The sequence below is a fragment of the Pseudophryne corroboree genome, chromosome 9, assembly GCF_028390025.1.
Source record: "Pseudophryne corroboree isolate aPseCor3 chromosome 9, aPseCor3.hap2, whole genome shotgun sequence".
NCBI classification, from domain to species: Eukaryota; Metazoa; Chordata; class Amphibia; order Anura; family Myobatrachidae; genus Pseudophryne; species Pseudophryne corroboree.
In genome coordinates, this window is record NC_086452.1 from 450,002,500 (window position 1) to 450,024,133 (window position 21,634).

The 21,634-nt window shown below is 50.9% G+C and overlaps 1 protein-coding gene across 1 annotated transcript in view; it reads left to right on the plus strand.

The window, feature by feature from the left end:
• The first annotated feature begins 207 nt into the window (after positions 1-207).
• CHCHD4 (coiled-coil-helix-coiled-coil-helix domain containing 4) overlaps positions 208-21,634 on the plus strand; it is a 37,502-nt gene continuing 16,075 nt past the window's right edge. The window contains exons 1-2 of the mRNA XM_063941185.1: positions 208-436; positions 2,503-2,601. Coding sequence (XP_063797255.1) covers positions 415-436; positions 2,503-2,601 — 121 coding nt within the window. The 5' untranslated portion in view covers positions 208-414. The remainder of the gene's footprint in view (positions 437-2,502; positions 2,602-21,634) is intronic.

The following is a 21,634-nucleotide window of genomic DNA, read 5'->3' on the forward strand; positions in this document are numbered from 1 at the left end:
AAACGTAAACATCCTGCAAGAGCAGAAAAGAACTTCCGCCCTCACCTGATGTCACATCCGGGTCCTTTTCACGAAGGGAAAATAGACTGAACCGCTTACAAAGTTTCCAGCTGGTCGCTGAGTGACGGGTCTGCGCATGCGCCAGGGTTACAGCCGCGCGTTGCATGCAGGGAGGTGTAGTTTCCTGCGGCACTTCAGCTCCCCCCCCCCCCCCCCCGGCTGTGTACCGGCTAAGTGGCGCAGAGTGCTCGTGACTGGCGGCGACATATCTACAGCGGACACCATCCGAATCAGGCATCACCGAGGCAGCCTGCATCGGGGTCTTCTGAGCCGGTGCTGTGCGTGTGACGCAGTCAGAGTGCGCGGGCAGTGTGTGACAGTGTGTGCTGGTCGCACTGTGACAGAGCTTCAGCCATGTCCTACTGCCGGCAGGAGGGTGAGGAACGTGGGGCACCGCGAGGGAGGACGGGCGGGCACCTCTAGGGCAAATAATGGGGGAGGTCCAGGAGGGGGAGGTGAGGGCACCTGAGTGTTGGGTGATGATGTCACTCGGAGAGGGTGAGGTGAGGGCACTTTAGTGTTGGGTGGTGGGGTCACTGGTAGAGGGTGAGGGCACCTGAGTGTTGGGTGGTGAGGTCACTGGGAAAGGGTGAGGGCACCTGAGTGTTGGGTGGTGGGGTCACTGGTAGAGGGTGAGGGCACCTGAGTGGTGGGGTCACTGGGAGAGGGTGAGGACACTGGGAGAGGGTGAGGTGAGGACACCTTAGTGTTGGGTGGTGGGGTCACTGGAAGAGGGTGAGGACACTGGGAGAGGGTGAGGTGGTGGGGTCACTGGTAGAGGGTGAGGTGAGGGCACCTTAGTGTTGGGTGATGAGGTCACTGGGAAAGGGTGAGGGCACCTGAGTGTTGGGTGGTGGGGTCACTCGGAGAGGGTGAGGACACTGGGAGAGGGTGAGGTGGTGGGCTCACTGGGAGAGGGTGAGGGCACCTTAGTGTTGGGTGGTCGGGTCACTGGAAGAGGGCGAGCATGAGTGTTCAGGGGTGGGGTTACTGGGAGAGGGTGAGGTGAGAGCAACTGAGTGTAGGGGTCACTGGGTGAGATGAGGGCTCCTGAGTGTTGGAGTGGGGTGTTGGGAGAGGGTGAGTTGAGGGCACATGGGGGGATAAGTGTCACTGTGAGAAGGGTAAGAGGCAAGGGCACTTGAGTGTTGGAGGGTGAGGTTACTGGGAGAGGGTGAGGTGTGGGCACCTGAGTTTTGTGGTTTGGATCGCTGGGAGCGGGTGAGGTGAAGTCACGGGTTGAAGTGAGGGCACTTGAGTGTTGCTGGGTAAGGCCACTGGAAGAGAGTGAGGTGAGGGCACCAGTGTGTTAGGGTCACTGGGAGAGGGTGAGGTAAGGGCACCTGATTGTTGGATGGTGAGATCACTGGAACAGGGTTATGTGATTAAAGTGCACCTGCGCGAAGGAAGGACAAGGTGAGCACTTGAATATGGTGGGGCACTGAGGAATGGCGGTTAGAGGCAGCTGTTTCATGGGCTAAACTAACATTTATGACCATACATACTGTCAATTCACTTTGGATTTTGGGGGCACTGAGGATAGATCAGGAGATTGAAAAGAGGGGACCTGAATGTTGGGCGACACTGAGGATGGTTGAGGAGAAGGCACCTGAATACTGAGTGACATTGAGGATGGGACAGGTGGTTGAGGAGAGGGCACATAAATGTTGGGTGGCACTGAGGATGGTCATGTGGGTGAGGACAGGGCACCTGAATGTTGGATGGCACTGGGAATGGATCAGGTGGGTGAGGAGAGGGCACCTGAATGCTGGGTGACACTGTGGATGGGTCATGTGGGTGAGGAGAGGGTACATGAATATTGGGTGGCACTGAGGGTAGATCAGGAGGGTGAGGTGAGGGCATCTGAGTGCTGGGGTAACTGGGAGAGGGTGAGGTGAGGGCGCATGATTGTATTGGGTGAGGTCCCTGGGACAGAGTGTGATTAGAGAGCACCTGCATGAAGAAAGGACAAGGTGGGCACCTGAATATTTGGTGGGGCACTGAGAAATGGCGATTAGAGGCAGCTGTTTCAAGGGCTTAACCAACATTCATGACCATACATACTGTTAATTCACTTTGGATGTTGGGTGGCACTGAGGATAGATCAGGGGGTTGAGGATAGGGCACCTGAATGTTTGGTGGCTCTGAGACTGGATCAGGAAGTAGAGGAGAGGGCACCTGAATGTTGGGTGGCACGGAGACTGGATCAGGAAGTTGAGGAGAGGGCACCTAATTGTTGGGTGGCACTGAGACTGGATCAGGAAGTTGAGGAGAGGGCATCTAATTGTTGGGTGGCACGGAGGATGTATCAGTTGGTAGAGGAGAGGGCATCTGAATGCTGGGTGGCACTGATGATGGTAAATATAAAAGTGTATAAATGACGCTACATCGGGAAACAAACTTTGTAACTGACACTATTTCAACATTTACAAAATATTCCAGGAAAGGACAAAATAATTTTTGTAACCAAAGAGGACCATGAAACTCCAAGCAGTGCGGAGCTGATAGCTGATGACCCTAATGACCCCTATGAAGACCAAGGTCAGTGATGATCGGGGAAGGATATCAATGAACATCAACAGACACTTGTGGGCTTAACCAGCATTGTGGGCAGATACAGTTGCCAGTATATTGATAGCAATGAAAATTATATATACTAAAGAGCCTACGACGTAAAACTTGCCATTGCTCAGACTTCAGAATATCAGTATGCATACCCTCCAACACTACTGTGCCGGAAACTAATACAAATTCGGAAAGGGATCGTGGCCCCGCGACATTCCCATAGGAATGAATAGGATTGGGAGATGACAAAACCCGGTACAAAGCCTTTTTCTCTAACGTCCTAGTGGATGCTGGGAACTCCGTAAGGACCATGGAGAATAGCGGGCTCCGAAGGAGGCTGGGCACTCTAGAAAGATTTAGGACTACCTGGTGTGCACTGGCTCCTCCCACTATGACCCTCCTCCAAGCCTCAGATTTCGTGCCCGGCCGAGGTTGGATGCACACTAGGGGCTCTCCTGAGCCCTTAGAAAGAAAGTATAGTTTTAGGTTTTTTATTTTCAGTGAGACCTGCTGGCAACAGGCTCACTGCAGCGAGGGACTAAGGGGAGAAGAAGCGAACTCGCCTGCTTGCAGCCGGATTGGGCTTCTTAGGCTACTGGACACCATTAGCTCCAGAGGGATCGACCGCAGGCCCAGTCCTTGGTGTTCGGTCCCGGAGCCGCGCCGCCGTCCCCCTTACAGAGCCAGAAGCAAGAAGAGGTCCGGAAAAACGGCGGCAGAAGACATCAGTCTTCACCAAGGTAGCGCACAGCACTGCAGCTGTGCGCCATTGCTCCTCATGCACACTTCACACTCCGGTCACTGAGGGTGCAGGGCGCTTGGGGGGGGGGCGCCCTGAGCTGCAATAAAAACACCTTGGCTGGCAAAAATACCACAATATATAGCCCTAGAGGCTATATATGTGGTAAAATCCCCTGCCAGAATCCAGAAAAAAGCGGGAGAATAGGCCGCGGAAAAGGGGCGGAGCTATCTCCCTCAGACACACTGGCGCCATTTCTCCTTCACAGATCCGCTGGAAGGAAGCTCCCTGGCTCTCCCCTGCAGTCTACACTTCAGAACAGGGTAAAAACAGAGAGGGGGGGCACTAAATTTGGGCGCAATACATATATAATATAAAAAGCAGCTATAGGGGACATAACTCAGTTAGTCCCTGCATTATATAGCGCTCTGGTGTGTGCTGGCATACTCTCACTCTGTCCCCCCAAAGGGCTTTTGTGGGTCCTGTCCCCATTCGGAGCATTCCTTGTGTGTGTGCGGTGTGTCGGTACGGCTGTGTCGACATGTTTGATGAGGATAATGATGTGGAGGCGGAGCAGATACCTTTAGAAGGGATGTCACCCCCTGCGGGGCAGACACCTGAGTGGATGGGCTTATGGAAAGTAATGAGTGCACGTATAGACTCCTTATATAAGAAAATCGACGACATGCCAAATGTGGGACAGCCGACTTCTCAGCTCGTGCCTGCCCAGGCGTCGCATGGGTCGTCAGGGGCTCTAAAACGCCCGCTACCTCAAGCAGACCCAGATGTCGACACTGATACTGACACCAGTGTCGACGACGATGAGTCAAACCTGATGCCCACTAAGGCCATTCACTGTATGATTGAGGCAATGAAAGAGGTGTTAAACATTTCTGATATAACTACTGGTACCACTAAAAAGGGTATTATGTTTGGAGAGAAAAAACTACCCGTAGTTTTTCCCCCATCAGATGAATTAAATGAAGTGTGTGAAGAAGCGTGGGCTTTCCCTGATAAAAAATTGGTAATTCCTAAGAAGGTACTAATGGCGTTCCCTTTCCCGCCAGAGGATAGGTCACGTTGGGAAACACCCCCTAGAGTGGATAAAGCGCTCACACGTTTGTTTAGGTGGCACTACCGTCTCCGGATACGGCCGCCCTCAAGGAACCTGCTGATAGAAAGCAGGAGGCGATCCTGAAGTCTGTATATACACACACAGGCATTATACTTAGGCCAGCTATTGCGTCAGCTTGGATGTGCAGTGCTGCCGCTGCTTGGTCAGATAAACTGTCAGAAAATATTGACACATTAGACAGAGACACGATCCTGTTAACCATAGACCATATAAAAGACTCAGTCTTATATATGAGAGATGCACAGAGGGAAATCTGCCGACTGGCATCTAAAGTAAGTGCATTGTCCATTTCTGCTAGGAGAGGCTTATGGACTCGCCAGTGGACAGGAGATGCAGATTCTAAAAAGCACATGGAGTGTTGCCATATAAGGGTGAGGAATTATTTGGGGATGGTCTCTCGGACCTAGTTTCCACAGCAACGTCTGGGAAGTCAGCATTTTTACCCCATGTCCCCTCACAGCCTAAGAAGGCGCCGTTTTATCAGGTTCAGTCCTTTCGGACCCAGAAAAACAGGCGTGGAAAAGGCGTGTCTTTTCTGTCCAGAGGCAGAGGTAGGGGAAAAAGGCTGCAACAAACAGCAGGTTCCCAGGAGCAAAAGTCCTCCCCCGCTTCCTCTTCCAAGTCCGCCGCATGACGGTGGGGCTCCACAGGCGGAGCCAGGTACGGTGGGGGGTCGCCTCAAAAATTTCAGCGATCAGTGGGTTCGCTCACAGGTGGATCCCTGGATCCTGCAAATAGTATCTCAGGGGTACAAGCTGGAATTCGAGGCGTCCCCACCCCACCGGTTCCTAAAATCTGCCTTGCCAATTGCTCCCTGAGACAGGGAGGCGGTGCTAACGGCAATTCACAAGCTGTATTCTCAGCAGGTGATAATCAAGGTACCCCTACTTCAACAAGGCCGGGGTTATTATTCCACACTATTTGTGATACCGAAACCGGACGGTTCGGTGAGACCCATTCTAAATTTGAAATCCTTGAACACATACATAAAGAAATTCAAGTTCAAGATGGAATCGCTCAGGGCGGTTATTGCAAGCCTGGACGAGGGGGATTACATGGTATCCCTGGACATCAAGGATGCTTACTTGCATGTCCCCATTTACCATCCTCACCAGGAGTACCTCAGATTTGTGGTACAGGATTGCCATTACCAATTCCAGACGCTGCCGTTTGGACTGTCCACGGCACCGAGGGTATTTACCAAGGTTATGGCGGAAATGATGATACTCCTTTGAAGAAAGGGAGTTTTAATTATCCCGTACTTGGACGATCTCCTAATAAAAGCGAGGTCCAAGGAACAGTTGTTGGTGGGAGTAGCACTATCCCAGGAAGTGCTGCACCAGCACGGCTGGATTCTGAATATCCCAAAGTCACAGCTGGTTCCGACGACACGGCTACTGTTCCTGGGTATGATTCTGGATACAGTCCAGAGAAAAGTTTCTCCCGGAGGAGAAAGCCAGGGAGTTGTCATCTCTAGTCAGAGACCTCCTGAAACCAAAACAGGTATCAGTGCATCACTGCACGCGGGTCCTGGGAAAGATGGTGGCTTCTTACGAAGCAATTCCCTTCGGCAGGTTCTATGCCAGAATCTTTCAGTGGGACCTGTTGGACCAGTGGTCCGGATCGCATCTTCAGATGCATCGCTTAATAACCCTGTCTCCAAGAACCAGGGTGTCTCTACTGTGGTGGCTGCAGAGTGCTCATCTTCTAGAGGGCCGCAGGTTCGGCATACAGGACTGGGTCCTGGTGACCACGGATGCCAGCCTTCGAGGCTGGGGGGCAGTCACACAGGGAAGAAACTTCCAAGGACTATGGTCGAGTCAGGAGACTTCCTTTCACATAAATATTCTGGAACTAAGGGCCATCTACAATGCCCTAAGTCAAGCAAAATCCCTGCTCCTACACCAGCCGGTGCTGATCCAGTCAGACAACATCACGGCAGTCGCCCATGTAAATCGACAGGGCGGCACAAGAAGCAGGATGGCGATGGCAGAAGCCACAAAAATTCTCCGATGGGCGGAGAATCATGTACTAGCAGTGTTCATTCCGGGAGTGGACAACTGGGAAGCCGACTTCCTCAGCAGACACGACCTCCACCCGGGGGAGTGGGGACTTCACCCAGAAGTCTTCCAGATGCTGGTAAACCGTTGGGAAAAACCACAGGTGGACATGATGGCGTCCCGTCTCAACAAAAAGTTAAAAAAATATTGCGCCAGGTCAAGGGACCCTCAGGCGATAGCTGTGGACGCTCTAGTAACACCGTGGGTGTACCAGTCGGTTTATGTGTTCCCTCCTCTGCCTCTCATTCCAAAGGTATTGAGAATAATAAGAAAGCGAGGAGTAAACACAATTCTCGTGGTTCCGGATTGGCCAAGACGAGCGTGGTACCCGGAACTTCAAGAGATGCTCTCAGAGGACCCGTGGCCTCTACCGCTCAGACAGGACCTGCTACAGCAGGGGCCCTGTCTGTTCCAAGACTTACCGCGGCTGCGTTTGACGGCATGGCGGTTGAACACCGGATCCTAAAGGAAAAGGGTATTCCGGAAGAAGTCATTCCTACGCTTATTAAGGCCAGGAAAGATGTTACGGCAACGCATTATCACCGCATATGGCGAAAATATGTTGCATGGTGCGAGGCCAATAAGGCCCCAACAGAGGAATTTCAACTAGGTCGATTTCTGCATTTCCTGCAAGCAGGAGTGGATATGGGCCTAAAACTAGGCTCCATTAAAGTACAGATCTCGGCTCTGTCGATTTTCTTTCAAAAAGAACTAGCTTCAGTACCTGAAGTTCAGACTTTTGTAAAAGGAGTGCTGCATATTCAGCCCCCGTTTGTGCCTCCAGTGGCACCTTGGGATCTCAACATGATGTTGAGTTTCTTAAAATCACATTGGTTTGAGCCACTAAAAACCGTGGATCTGAAATATCTCACGTGGAAAGTGGTCATGTTATTAGCCTTGGCTTCAGCCAGGCGAGTGTCAGAATTGGCGGCTTTATCATGTAAAAGCCCTTATCTGATTTTCCATATGGATAGGGCAGAGTTGAGGACTCGTCCCCAATTTCTCCCTAAGGTGGTGTCAGCGTTTCACCTGAACCAACCTATTGTGGTGCCGGCGGCTACTAGTGAATTGGAGGACTCCCAAGTTGCTAGACGTTGTCAGGGCCCTGAAAATATATGTTTCCAGGACGGCTGGAGTCAGAAAATCTGACTCGCTGTTTATCCTGTATGCACCCAACAAGTTGGGTGCTCCTGCTTCTAAGCAGTCTATTGCTCGCTGGATTTGTAGTACAATTCAGCTTGCACATTCTGTGGCAGGCATGCCACAGCCAAAATCTGTAAAGGCCCATTCCACAAGGAAGGTGGGCTCATCTTGGGCGGCTGCCCGAGGGGTCTCGGCTTTACAACTTTGCCGAGCAGCTACTTGGTCAGGGGCAAATACGTTTGCAAAATTCTACAAATTTGATACCCTGGCTGAGGAGGACCTGGAGTTCTCTCATTCGGTGCTACAGAGTCATCCGCACTCTCCCGCCCGTTTGGGAGCTTTGGTATAATCCCCGTGGTCCTTACGGAGTTCCCAGCATCCACTAGGACGTTAGAGAAAATAAGAATTTACTCACCGGTAATTCTATTTCTCGTAGTCCGTAGTGGATGCTGGGCGCCCATCCCAAGTGCGGATTGTCTGCAATACTTGTAAATAGTTATTGTTAACAAAAGGGTTATTGTTGAGCCATCTGTTGAGAGGCTCAGTTGTTTTCATACTGTCAAACTGGATATTGTATCACGAGTTGTACGGTGTGATTGGTGTGGCTGGTAAGAGTCTTACCCGGGATTCTAAATCCTTCCTTATTATGTCTGCTCGTCCGGGCACGGTGTCCTAACTGAGGCTTTGTCATGACTGAGGTTTTTGTGAACCCGGTGTAGTGAAGTCTGTGCGGGCGACTGGAGGATTATGTGAATACTACCACTGACCTGGTTTGGAAATGCCGTGGACTCTGGGTTTCCTCCGGAGACTGGGAAGAGGAACCGCAGCAGAGATGGCCGAATCTAGGTTCTCCTCATGCAGGATTAGGTCGGCAGACAGGAGGCATGCTGAAGGTCTCCTGAAAGACAGAACTGGAAAGGCACTGATGAATCAGTGAAGAATACCAGGTATAATTGTGCTAAAGGGCACGGGGTGCTTGGAGACACTGAGGTGCTTGCGGACACTGAGGTGCTTGCGGACACTGAGGTGCTTGCGGACACTGAGGTGCTTGCGGACACTGAGGTGCTTGCGGACACTGAGGTGCTTGGAGACACTGAGGTGCTTGGAGACACTGAGGTGCTTGGAGGCACTGAGGTGCTTGGAGGCACTGAGGTGCTTGGAGGCACTGAGGTGCGTGGAGGCACTGAGGTGCGTGGAGGCACTGAGGTGCGTGGAGGCACTGAGGTGCGTGGAGGCACTGGGGTGCGTAGAGACACTGGGGTGCGTAGGGGTGCTGAGGCACGGAGGTGCTGGAAGCACGGAGATGCTGTGGCACGGAGGTACTGAGGCACGGAGGTGCTGTGGCACGGAGATGCTGAGTCACGGAGGTGCTGAGGTGCTGGAAGCACGGAGGTACTGAGGCACGGAGGTGCTGTGGCACGGAGGTGCTGGAAGCACGGAGGTACTGAGGCACGGAGATGCTGAGGCACTGAGGTGCTGAGGCACGGAGATGCTGAGGCACGGAGATACTGAGGTGCTGGAAGCACGGAGGTACTGAGGCACGGAGATGCTGAGGCACTGAGGTGCTGAGGCACGGAGATACTGAGGTGCTGGAAGCACGGAGGTGCTGAGGCACGGAGATGCTGAGGCACGGAGATGCTGAGGCACGAGGTACTGAGCCCTGGAGATCCCAACTACAACAGTAGTAAAACTGAAACACGACAGCTGTGGTTTTCAGTGGAGAACACGGAATTCAGTACTGTGCCTTTAAGACGAAACATTGCAGCTGTACCTTTACATTGAGACTCAGGGAAATGGTGAAATCAAATGGCAACACACAAATAAACCAAACGGTAACAAGGGAACAGAGTTTCCACAGGAACTTAGGTACAAAGGTTACCTTTAGGGAGCTCAGCTTAAGACCCACACAAGGCTGTATGTGACACAAGGAACTGGCCCAGATTCCAACTCAGCCTCCTGATTTATACTTCCTGGTCCTTGATGATTGGTGGGCAGGATTAGGTGATGTCACTGTCATGTGACTACTCTAGCCAAGGCTGTGATGTAGAATGAGGCCTAGCAGGCCAAGAGAACACTGAAGCCTGGACTTCTGCAAAACACAGGATGCTTGCTTTTAGATTACTGAATTCAGCCTCACACAGGAGATCACCACAGGTGGAGCTGATTACCTATTACCTCTCAGGCAGAGAACTCAGGAAAACTGACAAGCTGTTTAACTCCGTGAGTGAAAAGACACAGGATCCAGGACAGATGGCAGGGGTAAGTCACCAAATATAAAACCTACAGTCAGGATTGTGACAGTATCCCCCTCTTCAAGGGTGGACTCCGGACACCCATCTTGAATCTTAGAGGAACTTGAGAAATTCATACAGAAGAATTTAGGACCTTCGTTGATGCAGATTCCAAAGGTTTAGGACTAAATTCTTTAACTACAGCGTTACTGAAAGTCTGTAAGTCATGGAACACAGGATCATTACTCTCAAAGAGCATGTTGGCCCACTCCAAAGCTCTTCCTCTGAATGCCAGGAACAGATATCGAGTAACGTTGGAAAGAGTTACTGCACCTGAAGGATCAGACTCCATCCGAGAGAGAAATTGTTCAACCAGAGCGGCATATTGCAATAAATCTCCATCAAAGTAAATAGGTGGAAAACCATCAGACGAAAGCTTAGAGGATGAAACTGAAGAAAGCTTTGGCTGGACGAGTAGGACTGGATTGGATCCGAGGATACTTGGATTGGCTGGAGCCAAAGGAGACGGACCAGGCTGGTCCTGGAGTATTGCTGGACCGGCTGGAACCGGGACGGACTGACCAGGCGGAGCCTGGAGTATTGCTGGACCGGCTGGAACCGGGACGGACTGACCAGGCGGAGCCTGGAGTATTGCTGGACCGGCTGGAACCGGGACGGACTGACCAGGCGGAGCCTGGAGTATTGCTGGACCGGCTGGAACCAGGACGGACTGACCAGGCTGGGCCTGGAGTATTGCTGGACCGGCTGGAACCGGGACGGACTGACCAGGCAGGGCCTGGAATATTGCTGGACCGGCTGGAACCGGGACGGACTGACCAGGCGGAGCCTGGAGTATTGATGGACCGGCTGGAACCGGGACGGACTGACCAGGCGGAGCCTGGAGTATTGCTGGACCGGCTGGAACCGGGACGGACTGACCAGGCTGGGCCTGGAGTATTGCTGGACCGGCTGGAACCGGGACGGACTGACCAGGCAGGGCCTGGAGTATTGCTGGACCGGCTGGAACCGGGACGGGCTGAGCCCTTTCTTCACAGGGCTGGGCTGAGGCAAGAGCCCCCACTTCACGGGGCTGGGCTGAGGCAAGAGCCCCCTCTTCACGGGGCTGGGCTGAGGCAAGAGCCCCCTCTTCACGGGGCTGGGCTGAGGCAAGAGCCCCCTCTTCACGGGGCTGGGCTGAGGCAAGAGCCCCCTCTTCACGGGGCTGGGCTGAGGCAAGAGCCCCCTCTTCACGGGGCTGGGCTGAGGCAAGAGCCCCCTCTTCACGGGGCTGGGCTGAGGCAAGAGCCCCCTCTTCACGGGGCTGGGCTGAGGCAAGAGCCCCCTCTTCACGGGGCTGGGCAGCACTCTGTAGAATCTCTGGCTGGGCAGCACTCTGTAGAATCTCTGGCTGGGCAGCACTCTGTAGAATCTCTGGCTGGGCAGCACTCTGTAGAATCTCTGGCTGGGCAGCACTCTGTAGAATCTCTGGCTGGGCAGCACTCTGTAGAATCTCTGGCTGGGCAGCACTCTGTAGAATCTCTGGCTGGGCAGCACTCTGTAGACTCTCTGGCTGGGCAGCACTCTGTAGACTCTCTGGCTGGGCAGCACTCTGTAGACTCTCTGGCTGGGCAGCACTCTGTAGACTCTCTGGCTGGGCAGCACTCTGTAGACTCTCTGGCTGGGCAGCACTCTGTAGACTCTCTGGCTGGGCAGCACTCTGTAGACTCTCTGGCTGGGCAGCACTCTGTAGACTCTCTGGCTGGGCAGCACTCTGAAGACTCACTGGCTGGGCAGCACTCTGAAGACTCACTGGCTGGGCAGCACTCTGAAGACTCTCTGGGGCTGGACGCTCTGAAGACGCCCCTCCTGGGGCTGGACGCTCTGAAGACGCCCCTCCTGGGGCTAGACGCTCTGAAAACGCCCCTCCTGGGTCTGTGGACACGGACTCCTCTGTGACTGTAAATGGCTTGAACATTCTTCTCTGGACACCCAACTTGGGAAAAGGTCTTTTAACCACCGGACCCCAGTCATAAATTTGAGTCTCTCTCAGAAGAGTAGCCTTCTTGATACCCCCGTCAGCAGCAGAAGAATCGGATACTGTGGATGACTTGTAGACATGAGCACTATGATACTGAGATTTGTCACTATTACCTGGCTTGCGAAGAATGCAGTCTTTAACAAAATGACCAGAATTTCCACAGTAAAGACAGAGATGTAGCTCCTTACGCCACTGACGTTCAGCTTCAGAGAGCTTGGGCCGTGGATAGCTCTGATGAAAAACTTTCCCTTGCGCAGAGGAAGAGACTCTATTAACTGGATGGGACAAAACAGGATCAACAACGTTGGTAGTATTCCTGAGGAGATCAGGCATCACAGAGAGAATACTAGACAAAAGTTCTTGTAACTGTAGTAACATCTGGTAGAAAATCTGCAGTTGGTCAGGAGTCTTAGAGCAGAAGGTCATAGAATCTCTGGAGGACGAATTCCGCTGCAGACACTGTGCCAATCGATGCTGAGTCGACTCCAGACCTTCCAAGCGTCCTGCAATATTGCTTAGGAGGTCATGCGTCAGACTAACACTTTCGGCCGGGTCCATGTGGCCAGTTCCTACTGTCATGACTGAGGTTTTTGTGAACCCGGTGTAGTGAAGTCTGTGCGGGCGACTGGAGGATTATGTGAATACTACCACTGACCTGGTTTGGAAATACCGTGGACTCTGGGTTTCCTCCGGAGACTGGGAAGAGGAACCGCAGCAGAGATGGCCGAATCTAGGTTCTCCTCATGCAGGATTAGGTCGGCAGACAGGAGGCATGCTGAAGGTCTCCTGAAAGACAGAACTGGAAAGGCACTGATGAATCAGTGAAGAATACCAGGTATAATTGTGCTAAAGGGCACGGGGTGCTTGGAGACACTGAGGTGCTTGCGGACACTGAGGTGCTTGCGGACACTGAGGTGCTTGCGGACACTGAGGTGCTTGGAGACACTGAGGTGCTTGGAGACACTGAGGTGCTTGGAGGCACTGAGGTGCTTGGAGGCACTGAGGTGCTTGGAGGCACTGAGGTGCGTGGAGGCACTGAGGTGCGTGGAGGCACTGGGGTGCGTAGAGACACTGGGGTGCGTAGGGGTGCTGAGGCACGGAGGTGCTGGAAGCACGGAGATGCTGTGGCACGGAGGTACTGAGGCACGGAGGTGCTGTGGCACGGAGATGCTGTGGCACGGAGGTGCTGAAAGCACGGAGGTACTGAGGCACGGAGGTACTGAGGCACGGAGGTACTGAGGCACGGAGGTACTGAGGTGCTGTGGCACGGAGGTGCTGTGGCATGGAGGTGCTGGAAGCACGGAGGTACTGAGGCACGGAGATGCTGAGGCACTGAGGTGCTGAGGCACGGAGATGCTGAGGCACGGAGGTACTGAGGCACGGAGATGCTGAGGCACTGAGGTGCTGAGGCACGGAGATACTGAGGTGCTGGAAGCACGGAGATACTGAGGTGCTGGAAGCACGGAGGTGCTGAGGCACGGAGATGCTGGAAGCATGGAGATGCTGAGGCACGAGGTACTGAGCCCTGGAGATCCCAACTACAACAGTAGTAAAACTGAAACACGACAGCTGTGGTTTTCAGTGGAGAACACGGAATTCAGTACTGTGCCTTTAAGACGAAACATTGCAGCTGTACCTTTACATTGAGACTCAGGGAAATGGTGAAATCAAATGGCAACACACAAATAAACCAAACGGTAACAAGGGAACAGAGTTTCCACAGGAACTTAGGTACAAAGGTTACCTTTAGGGAGCTCAGCTTAAGACCCACACAAGGCTGTATGTGACACAAGGAACTGGCCCAGATTCCAACTCAGCCTCCTGATTTATACTTCCTGGTCCTTGATGATTGGTGGGCAGGATTAGGTGATGTCACTGTCATGTGACTACTCTAGCCAAGGCTGTGATGTAGAATGAGGCCTAGCAGGCCAAGAGAACACTGAAGCCTGGACTTCTGCAAAACACAGGATGCTTGCTTTTAGATTACTGAATTCAGCCTCACACAGGAGATCACCACAGGTGGAGCTGATTACCTATTACCTCTCAGGCAGAGAACTCAGGAAAACTGACAAGCTGTTTAACTCCGTGAGTGAAAAGACACAGGATCCAGGACAGATGGCAGGGGTAAGTCACCAAATATAAAACCTACAGTCAGGATTGTGACAGGCTTGGAGGAGGGTCATAGTGGGAGGAGCCAGTGCACACCAGGTAGTCCTAAATCTTTCTAGAGTGCCCAGCCTCCTTCGGAGCCCGCTATTCTCCATGGTCCTTACGGAGTTCCCAGCATCCACTACGGACTAAGAGAAATAGAATTACCGGTGAGTAAATTCTTATTTTTGGCTGATACAGACCATAAAAAAAAGGTACTGTACTGGCCAAAAAAGGTACAGTTGGAGGGTATGAATATGATGTGATTTGTAGCCATTAAGGGTAGGGCCACACATAGCGGGCAAGCACGTGGGCGCCTATGCAAGCGCCCATACGTGTGCGGCAGTCCCACCGCCGGATCCAACCACAGCTGTGCTGCACTGTGCTCTATTGAAATCCCATGTGTCACTGGCCGGATCCTGTTTAGCGGCATCCCGCAGAACAGGATCCGTGTGCACGCTAAACCCCCCTCCTGGCCAAGCCGCTTGGCAGCTATGTGTGGCTCTAGCCTAAGGGGCCTTTGTCTCAAGCCAGGAAGACACACTGAGACGATGCCGGATGTTGTTTCTGGACGAATCGGAACAACGTATCGGGCATTTTGTTAAATGTGTATGCCTGATATGCGGGTGCCTGAGGTCGCTAGTGACTACCCTGCTGCACGGCCGATTGGGCTATAACGCTAGCGACACGGTATATGCTGATGAAGGACAGAACAGTGATCGTTCCATCCTTTATTAGATCGTTCTGATGTGTACCGAGGATCAAGTATGTTGGCCTTTCGGGCCGATGTGACGGCTGGGGGACACATCGCTCAGTGCGTACTGCAAAGGACAGAACTTAAGAAAGAAAAAGCGGTGGAATTGTGCTAATGAAAAACTGATATCTAATGTGTGAAAAGATACCATAGAAAAAAATACTAGGGGCGGTATCTTATTAGCACCGATGCGATTTCGGCCAATGAAAACTGCCGGCTATCGCGATTAATGACCAATGGTCATTATTGCGGTATCCAATTAGAGGCCATTTTGAATGCAGTAAAACACATTGTTTCAGGGATAAGTCACCGATCCCATGTGTTATCATGGCTCTAGAAGCCCCTTATCGCAGATTATGCTTTGGGTGCCTGAGGCGATTTAAATTGGTGTTTATAAAATATAGCTAATTAGTGTTCATTCTAGCACCCTGCACCTTTCAAATCCTGTGCAGTTCCTCTTTCCTGCCTGCGGTGTCGCCCTCTGCTCTGGTGCTTCTCAGCACACACAGGTCTGTATCACAGCACTGAGTAACAGATCAGAGTGTGCTGAGAAGCATCACAGCAGAGATCGACACCCTAGGCAGGAAAGAGGAACTGCACGGATTTTGAAAGGTGCAGGGTGCTAGAATGAACACCAGTTAATGGAATTTCTGCAAGTCACTGCATGCCATTTTTGTGGGGACTGCGAAGGTCAAACATGCTTCAAGAAATATTGTAGGGCACGGTTTCCCAAACTGGCTCTTTCTGCACCCTTAACAGTCCAGGTATTACGGATATCCATGCTTGTGCAAAGATGGTGTAATCAACTGACTGCGGTACTAATTAAGTCACCTATTCTTAAGCAAGGATATCCTTAAAAATCAGGACTGTTAGGGTGGTTTAGAAAATACTGTTGTAGGGTTAAGAAACACAATGCACAAGTGCTGGATAAATCCCAGGCATCCGGTAGCCAGTACAGCTTGGACGTTGGTGGCATTTCTATAGTAATTAATGAATGTACATCTTTCCTGGTTCTTACCAGAACCTTCAGCCCTTGAGATTTTACTGTACTTTCTCCCATCGTTTTCTCTGCAGTTGTACACTATTACATCCCCCCGTTATTCTATCATAGCCAAGCTTTATAAGCATGGCAAAAAAAAACCACCCAAATGATTTGTCAATGGCATTTTGTGTGTTTGCTTAAATTGAACTGTATCTTATACAGTTTTGGGTAACAGAATTTATTATGAGTATGCAACCTGTTCACTTCATATTTATACTATGGCGTTATACTTTGCCTTGGAGAGAGAGAAAGTGGGCAACCAACCAGCTCCTGTCCTTTTTTTTTTTTTTTTTCAAACACAGCCTGTAACATGGCAGTACTATATATCTGCTTATTACACTTGAAAGATCAACTGTTATTTATTAACAGTTTCTTATATAGCACAGCAAATTCCGTTGAGCTTTACAATTGGAGACAACAATGATAAAACAAAACTGGGTAATAACAAACAGACATAGAGGTAGGGGGGCCCTACTCGCAAGCTTACACTCTATAGGATGGTATGGATGCATTCACGTCTTTACTTGCGCAGGGCACATACATTTTGGGGGAGATTTATGCATGTTCCGTGAACTTGCAAACTTTCCTCAATGGTATTTAGAGTAGCTCTTAATCTTTTAGTTTTATCTATATTCTACTCACATAAAAACCACTTTTATTTGTAAGCTAATATCATCACCTTCGTTAAACCAACTTGCATAGCAATATTCTCCCATAGTAAAGGGTGATTGAAAAGTCGCAGTTTAAAAACTTTGTTTTGTTTTGCTTTGTTTAAAAACTGTGCAGAAAATGGGAAAACTGACTTGGATTCAAGATGGCGCCCATGTTCGGTACATACCCTAAAAGATAGCCCACCTCACCCATACCTTACTGGAGTATTCAGTTTTCCCGTTTCCTGCACAGTTTTTGAAACAAAAGGGTGTACTGCGACTTTTGAATCACCCTGTATAATACCATGGCCAGCCCGTAATAAGTTATAATGATGAACAAGGCGTGTTCTTTTCAAACGCTGACAGCTGTACTTGTGTCTATAAGAATTGCAGCATCCTTTACTATTAAACAGTCCCGCTGATCATGTAGCACAGGGATGAGAAACCTTCGACCCTCCAGTTGTTGTTGAACTACACATCCTAGCATGCCCTGCAACAGTTTTAGCATGGCCAAAGAGCAATTTTGTAGCAAGGCATGCTGGTCTGTGTCGTTTAACAACAGCTGGTCGGCCGAAGGTTCCCCATCCCAGATGTAGCAGATGCGGCTGCCTTAGTAATCATCAGTTCCTTCTGTTGCCTCCAGAGGGCAGCATTATGACGCTTTCACATAATACACTGAGAGCAGGGTGTTGATGAGCCAGGGAGCGCATAGTTTAGACAACAGAAACTTGGCATCAGTAACCGGTTAAAAGTGACTCTTTAGCCATTTCTGCCTCCAGACTTTGCATTAAAAAAACAACAACAAAAATTAAAGTTTTGATTTGCTGCAAAGAGTTAAATTAGAAGTGGATGCTGATCCAAAAACCTGATTATCCCAGCACGCAGAGTCAGCGGATCTCTCTAAGCATGTCCTGGTATGGGAAGCACGTACCGTCAGATTATCTGTATGTGGTAATCATAGGGGGAGGAGCTACAGATTACAGGATGTTTTGTGCGTCTACGTATTGCATATGCGCCAGTAAAATGTAAGTGAGCATATTGTATATTTCTCTAACGTCCTAAGTGGATGCTGGGGACTCCGTCAGGACCATGGGGAATAGCGGCTCCGCAGGAGACAGGGCACAAAAATAAAGCTTTAGGATCAGGTGGTGTGTACTGGCTCCTCCCCCTATGACCCTCCTCCAAGCCTCAGTTAGGTTTTTGTGCCCGTCCGAGCAGGGTGCAATCTAGGTGGCTCTCCTAAAGAGCTGCTTAGAAAAAGTTTTTTAGGTTTTTTATTTTCAGTGAGTCCTGCTGGCAACAGGCTCACTGCATCGAGGGACTTAGGGGAGAGAATTTCAACTCACCTGCGTGCAGGATGGATTGGATTCTTAGGCTACTGGACACCATTAGCTCCAGAGGGAGTCGGAACACAGGTCTCACCCTGGGGTTCGTCCCGGAGCCGCGCCGCCGACCCCCCTTACAGATGCTGAAGATTGAAGGTCCGGAAACAGGCGGCAGAAGGCTCTTCAGTCTTCATGAAGGTAGCGCACAGCACTGCAGCTGTGCGCCATTGTTGTCACACACTTCACACCAGACGGTCACGGAGGGTGCAGGGCGCTGCTGGGGGCGCCCTGGGCAGCAATATATAATACCTTTTATGGCAAAAGAATACATCACATATAGCCATTGAGGCTATATGTATGTATTTAACCCATGCCAAATGTCTAAAACTCCGGGAGAAAAGCCCGCCGGAATAGGGGGCGGGGCTTATTCTCCTCAGCACACAGCGCCATTTTCCTGCTCAGCTCCGCTGTGAGGAAGGCTCCCAGGACTCTCCCCTGCACTGCACTACAGAAACAGGGTAAAACAGAGAGGGGGGGCATATTTTGGCGATATTTTAATATATTTAAGCGGCTATAAGGAACAACACTTATATAGGGTTGTTCCCATATATATTATAGCGCTTGGGTGTGTGCTGGCAAACTCTCCCTCTGTCTCCCCAAAGGGCTAGTGGGGTCCTGTCTTCGATAAGAGCATTCCCTGTGTGTCTGCTGTGTGTCGGTACGTGTGTGTCGACATGTATGAGGACGATGTTGGCGTGGAGGCAGAGCAATTGCCGATAATGGTGATGTCACCCCCCAGGGAGTCGACACCGGAATGGATGGCTTTGTTTATGGAATTACGTGATAATGTCAGCACATTACAAAAATCAGTTGACGACATGAGACGGCCGGCAAACCAGTTAGTACCTGCCCAGGCGTCTCAGACACCGTCAGGGGCTGTAAAGCGCCCTTTACCTCAGTCGGTCGACACAGACCCAGACACGGACACTGAATCTAGTGTCGACGGTGATGAAACAAACGTATTTTCAAGTAGGGCCACACGTTATATGATCACGGCAATGAAGGAGGCTTTGCATATCTCTGATACTACAAGTACCACAAAAAGGGGTATTATGTGGGGGGTGAAAAAACTACCTGTAGTTTTTCCTGAATCAGAGGAATTAAATGATGTATGTGATGAAGCGTGGGTTAACCCAGATAGAAAAATGCTAATTTCAAAAAAGTTATTAGCATTATACCCTTTCCCGCCAGAGGTTAGGGCGCGCTGGGAAACACCCCCTAGGGTGGATAAGGCGCTCACACGCTTATCAAAACAAGTGGCGTTACCGTCTCCTGATACGGCCGCCCTCAAGGATCCAGCAGATAGGAGGCTGGAAACTACCTTAAAAAGTATATACACACATACTGGTGTTATACTGCGACCAGCCATCGCCTCAGCCTGGATGTGCAGTGCTGGGGTCGTCTGGTTGGATTCCCTGACTGAAAATATTGATACCCTGGATAGGGACAGTATTTTATTGACTATAGAGCAATTAAAGGATGCTTTCCTTTATATGCGAGATGCGCAGAGAGATATTTGCACTCTGGCATCGAGAGTAAATGCGATGTCCATATCTGCCAGAAGGAGTTTATGGACGCGACAGTGGTCAGGTGATGCGGATTCCAAACGACATATGGAAGTATTGCCGTATAAAGGGGAGGAATTATTTGGCGTCGGTCTATCGGATCTGGTGGCCACAGCAACTGCCGGAAAATCCACCTTTTTACCTCAGACCCCCTCCCAACAGAAAAAGACACCGTCTTTTCAGCCGCAGTCCTTTCGGTCCTATAAGAACAAGCGAACAAAAGGACAGTCATATCTGCCTAGGGGCAGAGGAAGGGGTAAGAGAGGGCAGCAAGCAGCCCCTACCCAGGAACAGAAGCCCTCCCAGGGTTCTGCAAAGCCCTCAGCATGACGCTGGGGCCTTACAAGCGGACTCAGGAACGGTGGGGGGTCGACTCAAGAATTTCAGCGCACAGTGGGCTTGCTCACAGGTGGACCCCTGGATTCTGCAGGTAGTATCTCAGGGTTACAGGTTGGAATTCGAGAAGTCTCCCCCTCGCCGGTTCCTAAAGTCTGCTTTGCCAACGTCTCCCTCAGACAGGGCGACGGTATTGGAAGCCATTCACAAGCTGTTTGCTCAGCAGGTGATAGTCAAGGTACCCCTCCTACAACAGGGAAAGGGGTATTACTCCACGCTATTTGTGGTACCGAAGCCGGACGGCTCGGTAAGACCTATTCTAAATCTGAAATCTTTGAACCTGTACATACAAAAATTCAAGTTCAAGATGGAGTCACTCAGAGCAGTGATAGCGAATCTGGAAGAAGGGGACTTTATGGTGTCCCTGGACATAAAGGATGCTTACCTGCATGTCCCAATTTGCCCTTCACATCAAGGGTACCTCAGGTTCGTGGTGCAAAACTGTCATTATCAGTTTCAGACGCTGCCGTTTGGATTGTCCACGGCACCTCGGGTCTTTACCAAGGTAATGGCCGAAATGATGATTCTTCTGCGAAGAAGAGGCGTATTAATTATCCCTTACTTGGACGATCTCCTGATAAGGGCAAGGTCCAGAGAACAGCTGGAGGACGGAGTAGCACTAACCCAAGTAGTGCTGCAACAACACGGGTGGATTCTGAATTTTCCAAAATCTCAGTTGACCCCGACAACACGTCTGCTGTTCCTGGGAATGATTCTGGACACGGTTCAGAAAAAGGTGTTTCTTCCGGAGGAGAAAGCCAGGGAGTTATCCGAACTTGTCAGGAACCTCCTAAAACCAGGGACAGTGTCTGTGCATCAATGCACAAGAGTCCTGGGAAAGATGGTGGCTTCTTACGAAGCGATTCCATTCGGCAGATTCCACGCACGAACTTTTCAGTGGGATCTGCTGGACAAATGGTCCGGATCGCATCTGCAGATGCATCAGCGGATAACCTTATCGCCACGGACAAGGGTGTCTCTTCTGTGGTGGTTGCAGAGTGCTCATCTGTTAGAGGGCCGCAGATTCGGCATACAGGACTGGGTCCTGGTGACCACGGATGCCAGTCTGAGAGGCTGGGGAGCGGTCACACAAGGAAGAAACTTCCAGGGAGTATGGTCAAGCCTGGAGATGTCTCTTCACATAAATATACTGGAGCTAAGAGCGATTTACAATGCTCTAAGTCTGGCAAAACCCCTGCTTCAGGGTCAGCCGGTGTTGATCCAGTCGGACAACATCACGGCAGTCGCCTACGTAAACAGACAGGGCGGCACAAGAAGCAGGACAGCAATGGCAGAAGCTGCAAGGATTCTTCGCTGGGCGGAAGATCATGTGATAGCACTGTCAGCAGTATTCATTCCGGGAGTGGACAACTGGGAAGCAGACTTCCTCAGCAGACACGATCTACACCCGGGAGAGTGGGGACTTCATCCAGAAGTCTTCCACATGATTGTGAACCGTTGGGAAAAACCAATGGTGGATATGATGGCGTCCCGCCTCAACAAAAAACTGGACAGGTATTGCGCCAGGTCAAGAGATCCTCAGGCAATAGCTGTGGACGCTCTGGTAACACCGTGGGTGTTCCAGTCAGTGTATGTGTTCCCTCCTCTGCCTCTCATACCAAGAGTACTGAGAATTATACGGCAGAAGGGAGTAAGAACGATACTAGTGGCTCCGGATTGGCCAAGAAGAACTTGGTACCCGGAACTTCAAGAGATGCTCACG